We start from the raw sequence: 13,857 nt of genomic DNA on the forward strand, positions 1-13,857 counted from the left end.
CTAAATCTTTATATAAATGACCTAACCTCTCAAATTTGAATTTACAAAACTCTTATATGAATAAAGAGTCTTATCTATAAATCAAATCTGAAATGATCAAACCTTAATTATGTTAAAAAATTATTTCAATTCAATAACTTAAACTTTTAGATAAATTATTAAGATCTAATTTATATTATTTTTTAATATATCCCCTCAAGTAAAAGCTTTTTGGACTTGAAATTTGCACAAATTTATATTATATTGTACTTGATTTTTATAAAATAAAATGGAGTGATGAGATTTGAACTCGTGACCACTTGGTGATTAAGGCTCTGATACCATGACTATAAATCATCTCAACCTAATAGCTTAAATTTTTAGGTAAGATATCAAGATGTAATTTATATTATTTTCTAACATATTGTATGAAATACAAGGAAGGGAATGACATTGGCGGCAACCTAAAATAAGGTTTGAAAGATAATGTTTTGTAGAGGGGACATAGATTTCTTTTTTATTTCTAGAGGTGTTTCTCCTATCCATTTTTTTTTTTGAAAAAATAAAGCTACCGTTTTGAACAAAACTTGTTTTACATTACTTACTAAATGGAATAATAGTGTTTTTGATAAAACATGTATATGTTTTTGAAAAGTCTTTTTCAAATAAAAATAAATTAAAGTAATATTGTTTTTAGATTTTTTTTATATTATCACATTGAAACCATTGAAAAACATCTTAAAATATCAGTTTGATGATTTTTATAAGTAAAAAATACTTAAAAAAAGAAAAACTTTATAAATCAATGAGCAAATTTGAATTTGATGCAACGAGAACCTCTTGTGACATAAATAGTTTCATTCCCATTTAGAAATTATTAGTTAGATGGTTACCACTATGCCATGGGACAAAACAATTTTATTTTTTTATATATAAAAAAAGGTGTTTATTCAATACTAGTATTTTCAAAGAAGCAAGAAAAATCTAAGATTTGAATAATTGAAAGAGATCACATGTGTTGTTAGAGTAGCAATGATTAGGAAAACAAATAAAAAAAATATATTATGAAGCAAAACATCTCATGGTTATATTAATCAATTAATTTAATTTATTTTAATTCAAAAACAAAATTTCTTTTAAAAAGTTAAATTTGAGAAAGAAAAAAAAACTTCAAGGTAACTTATATTACTTTCAAAATAACATAAAATTTTTATTTTAAAAAAAAATTATAAAAGGATGAAACAAGCTTAAAAAAGGGGGGGAAAGGCAAACTCAGATTAATATTTTAAATATGTAATTCGTTAAATTCCAATTTTTAGCTCAACTAAAAAAGCTCAATACTTGATTAATTTAATATTAAATAATGATTTATTTTTAAAAAATAAACTTAATAAAGATAGAAAAAAAACTCGAGATACCTTTACTATATTTAAAATTTAAAGGGCAAATTGAGGAGGATAATAGGTTTTCATGTTGATGGGATTGATTTAATTTATTAATGATGAGTAAGTGTTATATAGGTTTGATTAATCAAAATTTTAAGATGATTGTTTACAATTTCTTTTAAAATACTCTGTGTACATATAATTTGTTAAAAAAATAATGGCCATGTATTATGTAAGAAGTCATCAAATTAAATTACGGAAAAGTCTTCATTACTCTTGAGTGAAGCCAAGCTTAAGATTTACCAACCTCTCATCATCGATTGGCTAATTCAGCTAGCATCATCCAGACAGCATTCGCAGTGGAATCCCTAGAATATTCCAAGAGAAAAGGATTGATGGCGGCTTCCTCATAAAATAACTAGAAAGCCCTTATGAGTTGACTTTTCCAGGTCTTCATGATCATGAAGCACTAAATATTGTAAACATTGTACTAATGCAGGCTTGCAGAGGAACGGGAAGAGCTGCCGGTTAAGATGGATTAATTACTTGAGACCAGGATTACAGAGAGGGATGCCTTCTGCAGAAGAAGGAGAGACAATCCTGGCCCTTCATCGCAGATAATTATAGTTATTAAAAAGCATCACTCTTATAGAATTAGAGTAAACTAGTAAGTAGGTCCGAATTACAGTAAGAATCTTAAAAAAAAAAAAAAAAAAAAAAACGAACAAGAACTAGTAAACTTATCCTAGAGCAGCCCGTAATCTTATCTTGAGCAAATGTGATAAGCAAAAAGCATCCATGTAATGTTTTGAAAATTGAAAAGATTGGAAAATACAATAAAGCCCTTGGAGGCTTAAAGAGAGGGTATAAATGATTGAGGGGTAGTGTGGTAATTGACCAATGGTTGATAAATATAAATAAGAAAAAAAAAAAAAAAAAAGAGGGATCTGAATATTGGAAGAACAAACCGTAAGAGAGAAGGGAGGAAGAAGAAGAAGAAGAGAAAATAAGGGAAAATAAGGGGAAAAGGAGAAGAGAAGTAGAGGAAATAAGTAAAAAGGTAAGATTTATGGTTTTAAGTGTATAATATGTTAATTTCGGTTTTGATTAATTGTAGAGTTTTGAAGTTTGTATGTTGAGTTAATTGATGAATTAATTTGAAGGTTAGGAGTTGATTATTATGGGTATTTGATTAATTAGTTGATTTTGAGAGATTGAATTGAAGGATAATGATTTTGAGTTATGATTTTGTTTAAATGGTGAAAATTGTGTTAGAAATCAGGGGATAACAGTAGGTAATCTGTTGAAATTCTGGGTTTGAGGTTGAAGATGACGAAAATTCAGTTTGGTCCCTCAATTTGCGGAAATTGCAGTTTAGTCCCCAAACTTTGGAAATTTTACAGATTGGTCCCTGGGACATAAATTGAGGTTCTGAACAGAACTGAGGATGATTTAAGGGTAATATTTCAGTATGGTTATATATTTACAGTTCGGTCCTCAAAATTGGGTAAAATTACGTTTTGGTCCCTGTTTTGGAAAATTGTCATTTTAGTCCCTAAACTTGGGAGATTAAGCCCAGTTTATTTTATGCATTGGTATCTTTTGTTTGATTTGTTTTTGAGTATATTGCATATATTTATTGTAGGTTCTCCTAACGATCCTTAATCGGATTTTCGGGTCTTTTGTCTGACATTCCTTTAGTTCAGTATTTTCCGGGTGAGTGGAATAATCTTTAATATGCATATAATATAAATAAATATGTATGTTGATTATACAATGAGTACAACTAGTAAATTTCTTGAATATTTATATATGTTGCTTTATTTTCCGAGTACTAATTTATTATTGAATTTGCACTCGCAATCTGTTAAAGTAAATTCTATTTGATATGATATACGTTTCTTTGATGATTATGTGAATATTTGTTATGCCTTGATATGGGACTTGTCAGTACTCCATGCTAACGGAGAATAGTTAGCCTGTGTGCACATAGTATTCTGTTACCTAGCTGGTGAGAGAGGCATCAGCCTGTGGCGATTGATCATCCCACAGTGGTCACCGACGGGTGTCATCTGGTCACCGACGGGTCTCATCTGGTCACCTTCGGGTGTCATCTGGTCACCTTCGGGTGTCATCTGATCTCTGACATGTAATCCACTACGTTATAATAATATGTTACGTTATGATAATATGTTTAGTAAGTATATGTATATGTATATGTATATGTATATGTATATGTATATTAAGATAAATCATCTTACAACTTATTAATATCTGAAATATCTAAAATGTATATTAAATGTTATTCCCTCACTGAGTTGGTTGAACTCACCTCTCATTTTTAATATTATTTCAGGTTCTTAGTTTCTGGAACTTTGTTGAGTGTTTCCGCTTCTCCAGTTCTGGTCGGTATGCCTTGCTTGTTCGCGAGGCTTTCCTTTCAATTTTGATTTGATGTCTTAGACGCTCCACTGTTACCTTGTTTTAATTAAATTTGGATTTTGACAATGTAATGAGTATTATGAATTATTATTTTTGTTTTAATAACTATCTTTCGGTTTCATCAGTATTTGAATAATATAATATTTCTGAATATTATGAGCCGCTGCGTATTTTGGAACAAATTGTTCTTTTGATATGTTCGTTCTGAGGCTTAGCGTAGGTGAGGTGTCCTTTCGACACCGCTCCTACGTTGCCGGTCACGGATCAGGGATTCGGGTCGTGACAATCCAGTTGTGACCCATTTCGAAAATCATTTCCAACGAAAAGCCAACACTTTGATTTTTCACGAGTGTGTTTAATTTCCTGTGACATTGACACTTAATTCTCCTTTTGACTTGTAAGAAAAAGCTCTAAAAAATTACGTAAGCTATCTAGAAACAATATAATATAAAATCTTTGAACTTGAAATTTTTATGAGGTAACACTATTAAGATTGAGACCATATGAAAGTCAAGCAAATCAAAACCATATTAATTAAATTATTCGACTTACCTATATATTTCTCCTGACCAGTAGTCATTTATTCTGCTTATAATTTTGTCAAAGTAGTAGTTTTTCTTCTATAGCTCATGATGTGTCGGTTAAAACTCACTTGGTTTACAGTTGTCTTTGCTTGCATATTCATTTGAATATATATAAAATGTAACTCTTAGTTTAACAAGATGGTGTTTAGGAGTATGGTAATGATTGTTTTTTAAAGTGTTTTTTATTCTAAACACATTAAAATAATATTTTTATATTTTTAAAAAATTATTTTTGATATGAGTACTTGATTTGAATATATCAAAAACATATTAATTTAAAACAAAAAAAAAAATAAAAAAAAAAAAAAACATTTTTTTTTATTTTTTAAATGCTTTCAAAATACAGTGCCAAATACTACGAAGAAGAGAGAATTGTTGAGTTGAAAAAATAAAGTTAAGATTGTATCTTAGCTTGTTATACATTCCTATAGTAGATTATACGGAATTGTGAGCTATTGTGAATTCTTTTTTTTTTTTTTTTTAACTAAGGATATCTAAACCAGTTTATGCATATCAACTAATCTTCCGAGATAATCTGTTCTGAACTGACTAGGTGGTCTCAGATAGCGCAGCATTTGCCTGGAAGAACAGATAATGAGATAAAGAATCATTGGCATTCCTACTTGAAGAAAAAGTTGCTCAAAGATAAAGGAATGGAGCCTTGGAAAAGAGCTCAATCTGACAGCTCAAACTCAGACATTATGGAACTTTCACCATCTCCGAAGAGACTCAAAATGCAAGCTTCAAGTCTTGAGTCATCAATGAGTACGGAAAAACCATCAGCTGATATCAACCGGTCAGTTCCAGAGATGTTTGAGTCTCCTAAAGAACCTAAAGGAAGCTCCTTAGCAACAAAGGTTACGTTTGCAGAGTGGCTTTCACTTGACAGCTTTGCAAGTTTAGGTGAGCCTATGGATTCAAACAGCACATTTGATCATAACACAAGCTTCCAAGACAATTTCATGCATGATTGCTTACTGGATGAAAGAGCGGTTGGTGGTGACTGTCATAATTCACTAAGCCATGGTTCGAGCGGCGACATTTTTAGTTCAGAATTCAAGTTTGAGAGCCAGAGTCCAGGAAATGAGTTTGATTTTAGCTCTGGAGAGGATTCATGTGGTGACTTCAACTCGAGCAATATTACATGTGAGGGCTTGGTTTCCAAAAGCAACTACGAGGAAGAATCATTTCCGATCATACAACAACAGGAAAAAAAAAATAGATTGACTCTCAAATAAAAGGGCCTGCAGAAAAAAAAATTCCACAAAACCAGGTGTTTAGATGACGAAATAGGCTATAGTAATCAGTTGAGTTTGTGGTTATTCTTCCAGTAGTTGCTTTTTGAGACCCCATGAGAATAAAGAATCTGTCAATTTCTTGTCTCTTGATGATGCTTAATGCTTATAATTTCCATGTTTTCAACAACAAACTTTCTGTTTGATCATCACTTTCTCCTTCTTGTGATCATTTAGACCACAAGCACTTCCCATTAGTGGAGGGTTGCCGAGACGATTCGGTCACCGCGTTATGGAAGCAGCTTTTTATTTATCAGACAGTGTAACATGCAGTGTCCAAAATTTATAATAATTATTCACGCACCCTCAATCTCTCTTTAATAATTTGTTTTTTAGAAAATAACCTTATCACCTATAAAAAAACCTGAGAATTAAGAAATAACCAAATTAAAAAGATTAAAATACCCCTAAACTCAAGTATAAGTTCTTTTAATTTCAAGAGTAATGAAATAATTTAATTGTGTTGGAACTAAGTAAGAGATCAAAAACACCCCGAGTGCTATTTTTTTTTTTAACAACCAAGATTAAATTAGTAATTATATTATAGTTAAAAAAAATAAAAATAAAAACTAATTTGACCCAATTAATTCAACAATAACTAATGATTCCAGTAAAAATAACAATTATATCTCCACCCCCGAGGCCATGGATTGTTTTGAAAGAAAAGTAATATGGTAAAAACACTATTTAAAGTCACGATGTTTTGGATCTTAGAAAACAATGTTTGAATAATACCTCTTGGATTTTTTTTAATTAATTTTATAGGCTAATGCACTGGAACCCCTGGTGAGGATGCTTGGAGAAGCAGATCTTGGAGTCTGTGAAGCTTCATTAGATGCACTCCTGACATTGATCGATGGACAGAAACTACAAAGTGGTAGTAAGGTGCTTGCTGAAGCAAATGCCATTGTTCAAATTATAAAGCTACTGAGCTCACCTTCTGCCAGGGTGCAGGAGAAAACACTGGGGGCTTTAGAGCGAATCTTTCGACTAATTGAATTCAAGCATAAATATGGAAATTCAGCCAAGATGTCATTAGTTGATATAACACAAAGGGGAAGCAGTAGCATGAAATCCCAAGCAGCTAAATTACTTGCTCAATTGAATGTTCTTAATGAACAATCCTCTTATTTCTGATTGTTCATCTGGAAGATTTCCGTTCTTTTTACACATGTATTTAACATTTCCTTCTGATAACTTGCCTTTACACTAAGTTAATGAAATTAGAATTTAATTCTTTCACATATTTTCCGTCATGTTTCCATATTGTATCCTACTTGTTATTCAGAAACCTTTTGCAGTCATCGACAAGACTAGATTCGTCGACCTCGGATAACTACAACGAAGGTTCCGCAAACATATAGAAGATACCCAGTTAGATGGCAGGCTGTTATGCTATAAAAAAATAACCATACGTAAAAGACGAAAGTAGCCCTAAACCAAAACCAAAACCAAAACCAAAAAAGCTATTTTATTTTGATTGCAGACAAGGTTAAATTAGTAATTTAACAATTTAGAAAAAATCGAAAAACGATACAGCCCTCAAGCCCCTGTTTAAGAAATCTGGCTGAAAAGGCTTAATTATTTTGGAGTTAATAGCAAAAGCATAATTTCCGATGAATTCACTCTTGGTTCGCAATAAAAAATCTGAGCCATTATATATATATATATATATATATATATATATGAAAGAAAAAATATGGATAGAGAGTCTCCATCCAAAACAGTTCTTGTGCAAGTGAACACCATTCCTGAAATCACTTCAAACTCAAACATGAAAGTCCACATCCACTTCGGTTTTTCCTTCCAATACTTGGTCTGAAACTATAGTAGTTCCAAAGATAATGATCTTCTGGAAGAATTTAATCCACTTGATTGCATAATAAAAGGAAATCTTCAACAAAGTTTTTCATCTAGGAACCCATTATCAAGCACAGCAGCAACCAGCTGTCTGTATGTATTTACTAAGTAAATATTATTGTTTCGAAAACGGGGCAAAAGGAGAGTAAAAATATACAGTTTGATCAGAAAACTGGGCAGCCATCTACAACGATCCCTTTGGCAGTTGGACAGCTAGCCAAGAGGCATCCTTCTGGGTTGTTCGAGTTGCTTCCCCACCATGTCAGGCCAACATCCCAGTATCCGAGAGCGAAAAAGATCAACAGAGTCATAAAGGCTGTCCCGGCATCAAGGCCACCGGAGAGCACGTAATTATAACGTTTCCACCATTCTGTTCGATATCTGAACAGAACATATCCAGAGAGGAATCCAACAACAATCCAACTGGTGTAGTTCACAGCAGAAGCTGGAGGCATCATTGATGTTGCTCCTAAGAGGACTGGCATGTGAATGAGGCTGATCCATTCCTTTCTTGGGAACGCTTTATGGAAAATCCAGACTATGAGGGGGGCTACAGCTCCACCGAGAAAGAACCAGTTGACACCTCCATATTCGCCAAGGTTGCCAAAGATTCTGCGCGGTCCAACCAGCCCCCATATGACAGAAGCATCAAAAAACACCCTGTCCATCGGGCATTTCCATGGGCCGTTGTCTTGACTACAAAGATTGGGAATGGCATCCATCATCCACCAGGCAGTTCCTAGGTATACGAGTACAGCCACAAGTGTTCCTACCACCTGCGAAGTCATTATGTTCACTGTTGAACCTTGTACATCATGTCATGCACTGATTTGAAACTCACAAAAAACTAACCTGTGCCATGAACATTGATCTAGGTGGAATTTTCATGTAGTGCCCTAGCTTAAAGTCTGCTAGAAAGGTTAGAGCTTGAGTCATGCTTATATATCCATACACCTTGAAGCACATATTAGCAACCGGCCGCTCTGGATACATGTACCCTATAATGTATTCCGTGATAACGTTAAGACCTGGTTGCTGTTTGCCCGAAAGAGAACAAAAATATCAGGATATTATGACGGGGTTGCACTATAACTGAACTTAGCTTGCAAGCACAAGTCTGAACATTTTTACCTGATTTGTGGTGGCATTGATGATACCGATTGGCAGGGTGAAGAAAAATGCGATGGCGCAAGCTAGCAGAACACCCCACCAAGGCAGTTGAAGTGATTCATTGTAATGCTCACAAGCAAAGATTATAGCGGCAATGTTTATGACAAGGATGATGTAGAACCACCATGTGGGAACTGATTTGTATTTCTTCATGAGCCTTGTATGAACATCAATTTTCCTTCTGCCCCCAAAGGCCCTTTTGCTGTGCTTCCATAGGTCACTGCATGTGGCAGGTACAAACAGAAAACTTAGAACACACAAGACAATAGCTTCATCTAAAGGTTGATATGTATGTGATGGGGCTTATTACCTTCCATTAAAGAGTAGGACATGCATAACGGTAGCAGAAAGTGTGGCAAATCCAAGGCCATAAGTCATAGAAAAGAAGGTGCTCATGTGTATTGGCCCAAACTTTGCATAAGCATCCCGATCCAGATGAAACTTTGAATTGATGATGTTAAGGATGTCGTACTCCTTACCCTTTTCTGTAAAAAGCTCATTTGAATATAATGGAAAGTTCTTGGCATTGTAGACATTGAGCCAGTAACAGATGGGTGTCATCACATACATTATTAGGGTAAATCCAACAGCAATATTGGCAGTAGCAAACCATGGACTAGCTAGTGGGCTTCCAAGATAAGCAGAAACTGTAGCCCAGTCAAACCCTACAGCGCCTATTCCAAGTCCTTGCAAGCCTGAACCTAGCTGCTGAACCAGAACAGACTTGGAACCAAGCCAACATACCCAAGAGAAGGATGTTAACATAGTGAAAAGATAACCAGGCAAGACATAGTATGCAAAGCTGCAAGTCATGACGAGGAGAAAGAACTGGGTACGAGTTGTGTAGCCTTTCAGTCTTTTCTCTTTCTCATGTAGAGCCCTGCATTGATCATAGATTCAGACAAACAATTAAAGATACAGCCATGCTATAAATACAGCAGCCGATTGATTAATACAGATTGCAAATACACATAATTACCTGAACAGAGACACTTGAACCAGATTAGATGGCCACCACATTTCCCCTGGCTCTACCAAATATCTCCGGAAAAGACCAGCCCAACCAAATCCCAGTACCTGGAATATATCCATAGAGCAACTAAAAGATCTTCAGAAACCATCCTATGAACTTTCTGCAAAAGGGCATTCAAGAGCATACAGAAATACTAGTATGTTAATTCAACCGTGCGAAGATCTGACAAGGAAAAGGAAACAAACCTGAGTAGTAATCATAACAAACAAGGCGGGAACAAAAGTCAGTTTCCTCTTGTAATATAGCTTAACAGCAGTGAGAATATGCGTAGCATAAACAGTTCCAGCACCCGAATTGGCAAATATTGTGATCAGAACATGTTCCTTAATATTAAAAGGTCCAGGATTCATGGTAAACTCCCAGCTTGTACCCTCGAAGAACTTGCGAGTGGTCAGTTTTTTAGCCATTAGATGCCCCAATGGCACCACAGCAATCTGTGCAGAAATAGACGAAATGAACATCGGTTGTGTCCTGTACCAGAAAAACTGGTTTACAAAGGACAAGAGGATACAAGAACCAAGACCAAGAACCCACATTCTGAATGTCAAAACAGGCAAGGTGGGGTCATCAGTTTTCAGAACAGTTAGATCTACTTGCTTTACTGGACACTCCTCTTCATCCTCTATTTCCATGGCCTGAACCTCATTTGCCCCAGCCATGATCTCAAGATTCGCAGATAGTGAATGGCCAAGAACTGTATGTCTTTGCTCTTGTATAAAAACGAGTGTAGTGTAAGTATCCGCTGGAAGAGCTCTAGCATTTTAAGGAGATTATTAGCAGAATATAAGGAAAGATTCTGCTTAAAGGCCACCTAAGTGTGAAATGGTCAGCACAAGGATTCGATGAATTTTAATGGATTCGGATATTTTGCAGACCTCATTATGTGACCTTAGAAAATAAAGGCACTGTGTTTCATGCCTTGCTATCTTGTACCTATTCACTAACAGCTTGGTTCACTACCTTTATTTTCTAGGAGTATATCCGGGAGTTGGGAGTATCATTTTGTTGTTTTTAAAAGTATATTTTATTTAAATTATATTAAAATATTTTTATTTTTATTTTTTTAAAATTATTTTTGATATCAATGCATTAAAATAATATAAATATATAAAAATAATATTAATTTAAAGCAAATAAAAAAATTTAAATTTTTTTTAAATACTTTAAAAATTTAAAAATAAATAAATTTATATGCAACTAGTGCTCTTGTTTGTCCTATATATGCAACTAGTGCTCTTTCAGGGGTGGTGGTTGGATCTGAAATTTCAGTTCAGTACGTAGCGGCAGCCAGTTGGAAAAAAAAAAATTCTCAATATAAAAAATAATGATTTATCATTAGTTATTAAAATATTTTTTTGAATTGTAACAGGGGTGTTTTCGGCATTCTTGTAACTTTTCCCCATAAAAAATAAAAAAGATTTACACCGATTGTAGTAGTCAAGCGATACAGAGATCTTAGGGTATAGTTTTTTTCATGGTTTCACTCTTAGAAATGATTGTTTATTAGGAATATGTCATAAATTTCTCATAACAAAATAATTTTTGCAATTAATTATGATTAGAGATTAACTATAATTAATTGACACCAAGATAATCAATGAATTATTGATCTAGTAATTAAGATATTATTATATTCCTACAACGATAAAAATACAAGTTTAATTTTTGAAAAGCATATTTATGAAAAAGAGCAATTGCGAACCTTGAATGACACTAATCTTTTTTGAGAATAATATAAATGATGTCATAAGACCTTAGTTACTAGCTTAAGCTATTGAGATGGTTCTTTAATATAGTATTAGAGTTTTAATAATCAAGCGGTTATGAATTTGAATTTTATTATTCCTATTTATTTGATAAAACTTAAACATAATATGATGTGAGTCTGTGTAAGTTTCAAGTTTAAAAGGTTTTCATTTAACGAGGTGTATTAGAGAATATTATAAATTATATCATAGAACCTTACATAACAATTTAAATTATTAGATTAAGATAGTTATTTAATAAATCTCATCCTTTAAACAAACAATATAAGGATATTTAAAAAAACCGACACTAAGGCAAACATCTAAATTAAGCCCCTTTTTTTTTGTATGAGATAAAAATTATGCCTGTTTAATTAAAAGAAAGGTTTTCTTTCGACAACGTATATGATAGATAAAAGAAATGTCAGGAAAGTCGAAGACATATAGGCATATAGTCCATAGATTCCATGGCTTCTATGAAGTCTAAGTACAGCCTTATCTTTACGACTCAGACAAAGGCCCACAGTTCCCATCCATTAGGTTCCTGAAAACAAATTCTGTTTGCCATTTATTAGCTTCATTCATGTGTTGGGCTACGCGGCTGCGGTTGTATTTTAATTAAAATATAGTTGGTAGTTATTTGGTAATGAAAAAAATGAGTTATTGTTCATGGATCCCACATATTTTTTTATGTTCAGACCATAAGTAATGAAAAGCAATGAATTCATGCTTTTCATGTACTGTGCATACTAATATACTGTTCACTTTTTTTTATTTAGTGTATTAAATTTTTTAACATTTTTATTTTTAAAAAAAAAAAAACACTAGTTAAACAGTGCACGCTAATGCACTGTTCACTTTTTTTTTTTAATGTATTAAATTTTTTAACATTTTTATTTTTTAAAAAAAACACTAGTTTAAAGTGAATTAAATTCACTCACACTGTGATGTGAACAATATTTTTTTCTCGAAAAACTAGTATAGAGTGAATTAAATTCACTCGCACTGTAATATCAATTTTAGACCTGATAATATTTTATCTATGCTAAAAAGCTTATGAAAACTGTAATTCTTATCAAATGAATTTTATATGTAATGGAATTATAAATAGTTTAATGGAATAATAAAAAATATTTTATATAAAATATTTTATATTTCATGATGTAATATGAGTAATTAATTCTATAATATTTAAATTTAAAACCATCAATATTAATATATATTTTTTTAAAATTATTTTATAACCTCAATTTCAAAAGCATTCTTAACCAAACACATTAAACTACTTTTTCTTCAACCTCAATTTCAACCACAGTTTTAACCAAACACTTATTTTTTCAAATCAACCTCAACTAAAAGTACTTTTTATAAAAACAACTTTTTTCAAATCACAACCACAACAACTACCACAATACCAAACACGCTCGATCCATCAACTTATTTTTTCAAATCCCTCATCCATCAACTGTTTTAATAATAAATATATATATATATATATATATATATATATATTCTTTAAATTTAATTCCATTCAAAGATTTTAAGAAAATCGAATTCTAAATGGAATTTAATTTATAAAAAATACTACAAAAATCTATCTTTTTTTTAAAATACAAGAAATAAGATAAAGGTAATATAAAAAATAAAATAATTTATATTATATTATATCTCTTAAACTCAATTTATTTATTAATTAAATTCAAACCAAATAATTTAATTACAATAAAATAAAATATAGAATTGTACTTATCCATGCAAATCATTTTCAACAAGGATTACAAGAATATTGAATTGCTTTCACACCATATTAACAATTTCTAAATTTTTTTTGAGTTTTTCACTTTTTGCATTCAAATAGCAATTCATTCAAAATACTTTTTAACAAGTTGATAGATAATTATATTCGATTAATTTTATTTATAAATATATTTTTCATCCTTGTATCTCTTTAAATATAGGTAAAAAAAAAAAAAAACATCTATTGTATTTGTTTATACAAAGATCAAGAACTAAGAACATCTATCACCTAGGTGAATCAAAGTAAGAATTCTACTAATTCAGTTTATGTTCAGCATAGTGTGAAATGGTCAGCACAAGGATTCGATGGATTTCATTGGATTCGGATATTTTGCAGACCTCGTTATGTGAGCTTGGAAAATAAAGGCACAGTGTCGCATGCCTTGCTATGCTCTCTGGTACCTATTCACCAACAGCTTGGTCCGCTACTTTCATTTTCTAGATGCAATTAGTGCTGCTTGTTTGTCCTATATATATATATATATATATATGAGATTAATAGCAGTAGCAGTAAGTGTACGCTTGCAGGCTTGGTCGTTGGATCTGAAATTTCAGTTCAGGAGTAGC

At 32.3% G+C, this 13,857-nt stretch overlaps 2 protein-coding genes and 1 long non-coding RNA gene across 4 annotated transcripts; 2 read left to right on the forward strand and 1 right to left on the reverse strand.

Annotated features, from left to right (window-relative positions):
* The first annotated feature begins 1,480 nt into the window (after window positions 1–1,480).
* LOC118035923 (uncharacterized) lies at window positions 1,481–5,772 on the forward strand. Its single transcript, XM_035041596.2, has 3 exons — window positions 1,481–1,484; window positions 1,864–1,967; window positions 4,921–5,772. The coding sequence occupies exons 1-3, from the start codon at window positions 1,481–1,483 to the stop codon at window positions 5,626–5,628; spliced, it is 816 nt and encodes a 271-aa protein (XP_034897487.1). The 3' UTR covers window positions 5,629–5,772.
* LOC140956226 (uncharacterized) lies at window positions 2,170–3,957 on the forward strand. Of its 2 annotated transcripts, XR_012171398.1 has the most exons (3): window positions 2,170–2,424; window positions 3,010–3,080; window positions 3,721–3,957. It is a non-coding gene; the product is annotated as an uncharacterized lncRNA (long non-coding RNA). The 2 variants fall into 2 exon arrangements; XR_012171397.1 differs by having other exon boundaries at window positions 2,170–3,080.
* Window positions 5,773–7,535: 1,763 nt separating the features above from the next.
* On the reverse strand, window positions 7,536–10,603 carry LOC118035931 (oligopeptide transporter 9-like). The gene is made up of 6 exons (XM_035041602.2): window positions 9,934–10,603; window positions 9,695–9,792; window positions 9,026–9,595; window positions 8,677–8,935; window positions 8,398–8,580; window positions 7,536–8,321 (listed from the first exon to the last, which is right to left on the reverse strand). The coding sequence occupies exons 1-6, from the start codon at window positions 10,405–10,407 to the stop codon at window positions 7,710–7,712; spliced, it is 2,196 nt and encodes a 731-aa protein (XP_034897493.1). The 5' UTR covers window positions 10,408–10,603; the 3' UTR covers window positions 7,536–7,709.
* Window positions 10,604–13,857: the final 3,254 nt, after the last annotated feature.

Source organism: Populus alba, chromosome 12, assembly GCF_005239225.2.
Source record: "Populus alba chromosome 12, ASM523922v2, whole genome shotgun sequence".
NCBI classification, from domain to species: domain Eukaryota; kingdom Viridiplantae; phylum Streptophyta; class Magnoliopsida; order Malpighiales; family Salicaceae; genus Populus; species Populus alba.

What these genes read in the sequence shown, in the direction of transcription:
- LOC118035923 (XM_035041596.2), top strand. An exon ending in AAGAAGGAGAGACAATCCTG is followed by an intron (nt 1,968 to 4,920) that starts GCCCTTCATCGC and finishes TAATCTTCCGAG; the next exon opens with ATAATCTGTTCTGAACTGAC.
- LOC118035931 (XM_035041602.2), bottom strand. Translation starts at nt 10,407, where the DNA reads ATGGCTGGGGCAAATGAGGTTCAGGCCATGGAAATAGAGGATGAAGAG. An exon ending in TTGTTATGATTACTACTCAG is followed by an intron (nt 9,793 to 9,933) that starts GTTTGTTTCCTT and finishes GATATATTCCAG; the next exon opens with GTACTGGGATTTGGTTGGGC. An exon ending in TCAATGCCACCACAAATCAG is followed by an intron (nt 8,581 to 8,676) that starts GTAAAAATGTTC and finishes TCGGGCAAACAG; the next exon opens with CAACCAGGTCTTAACGTTAT.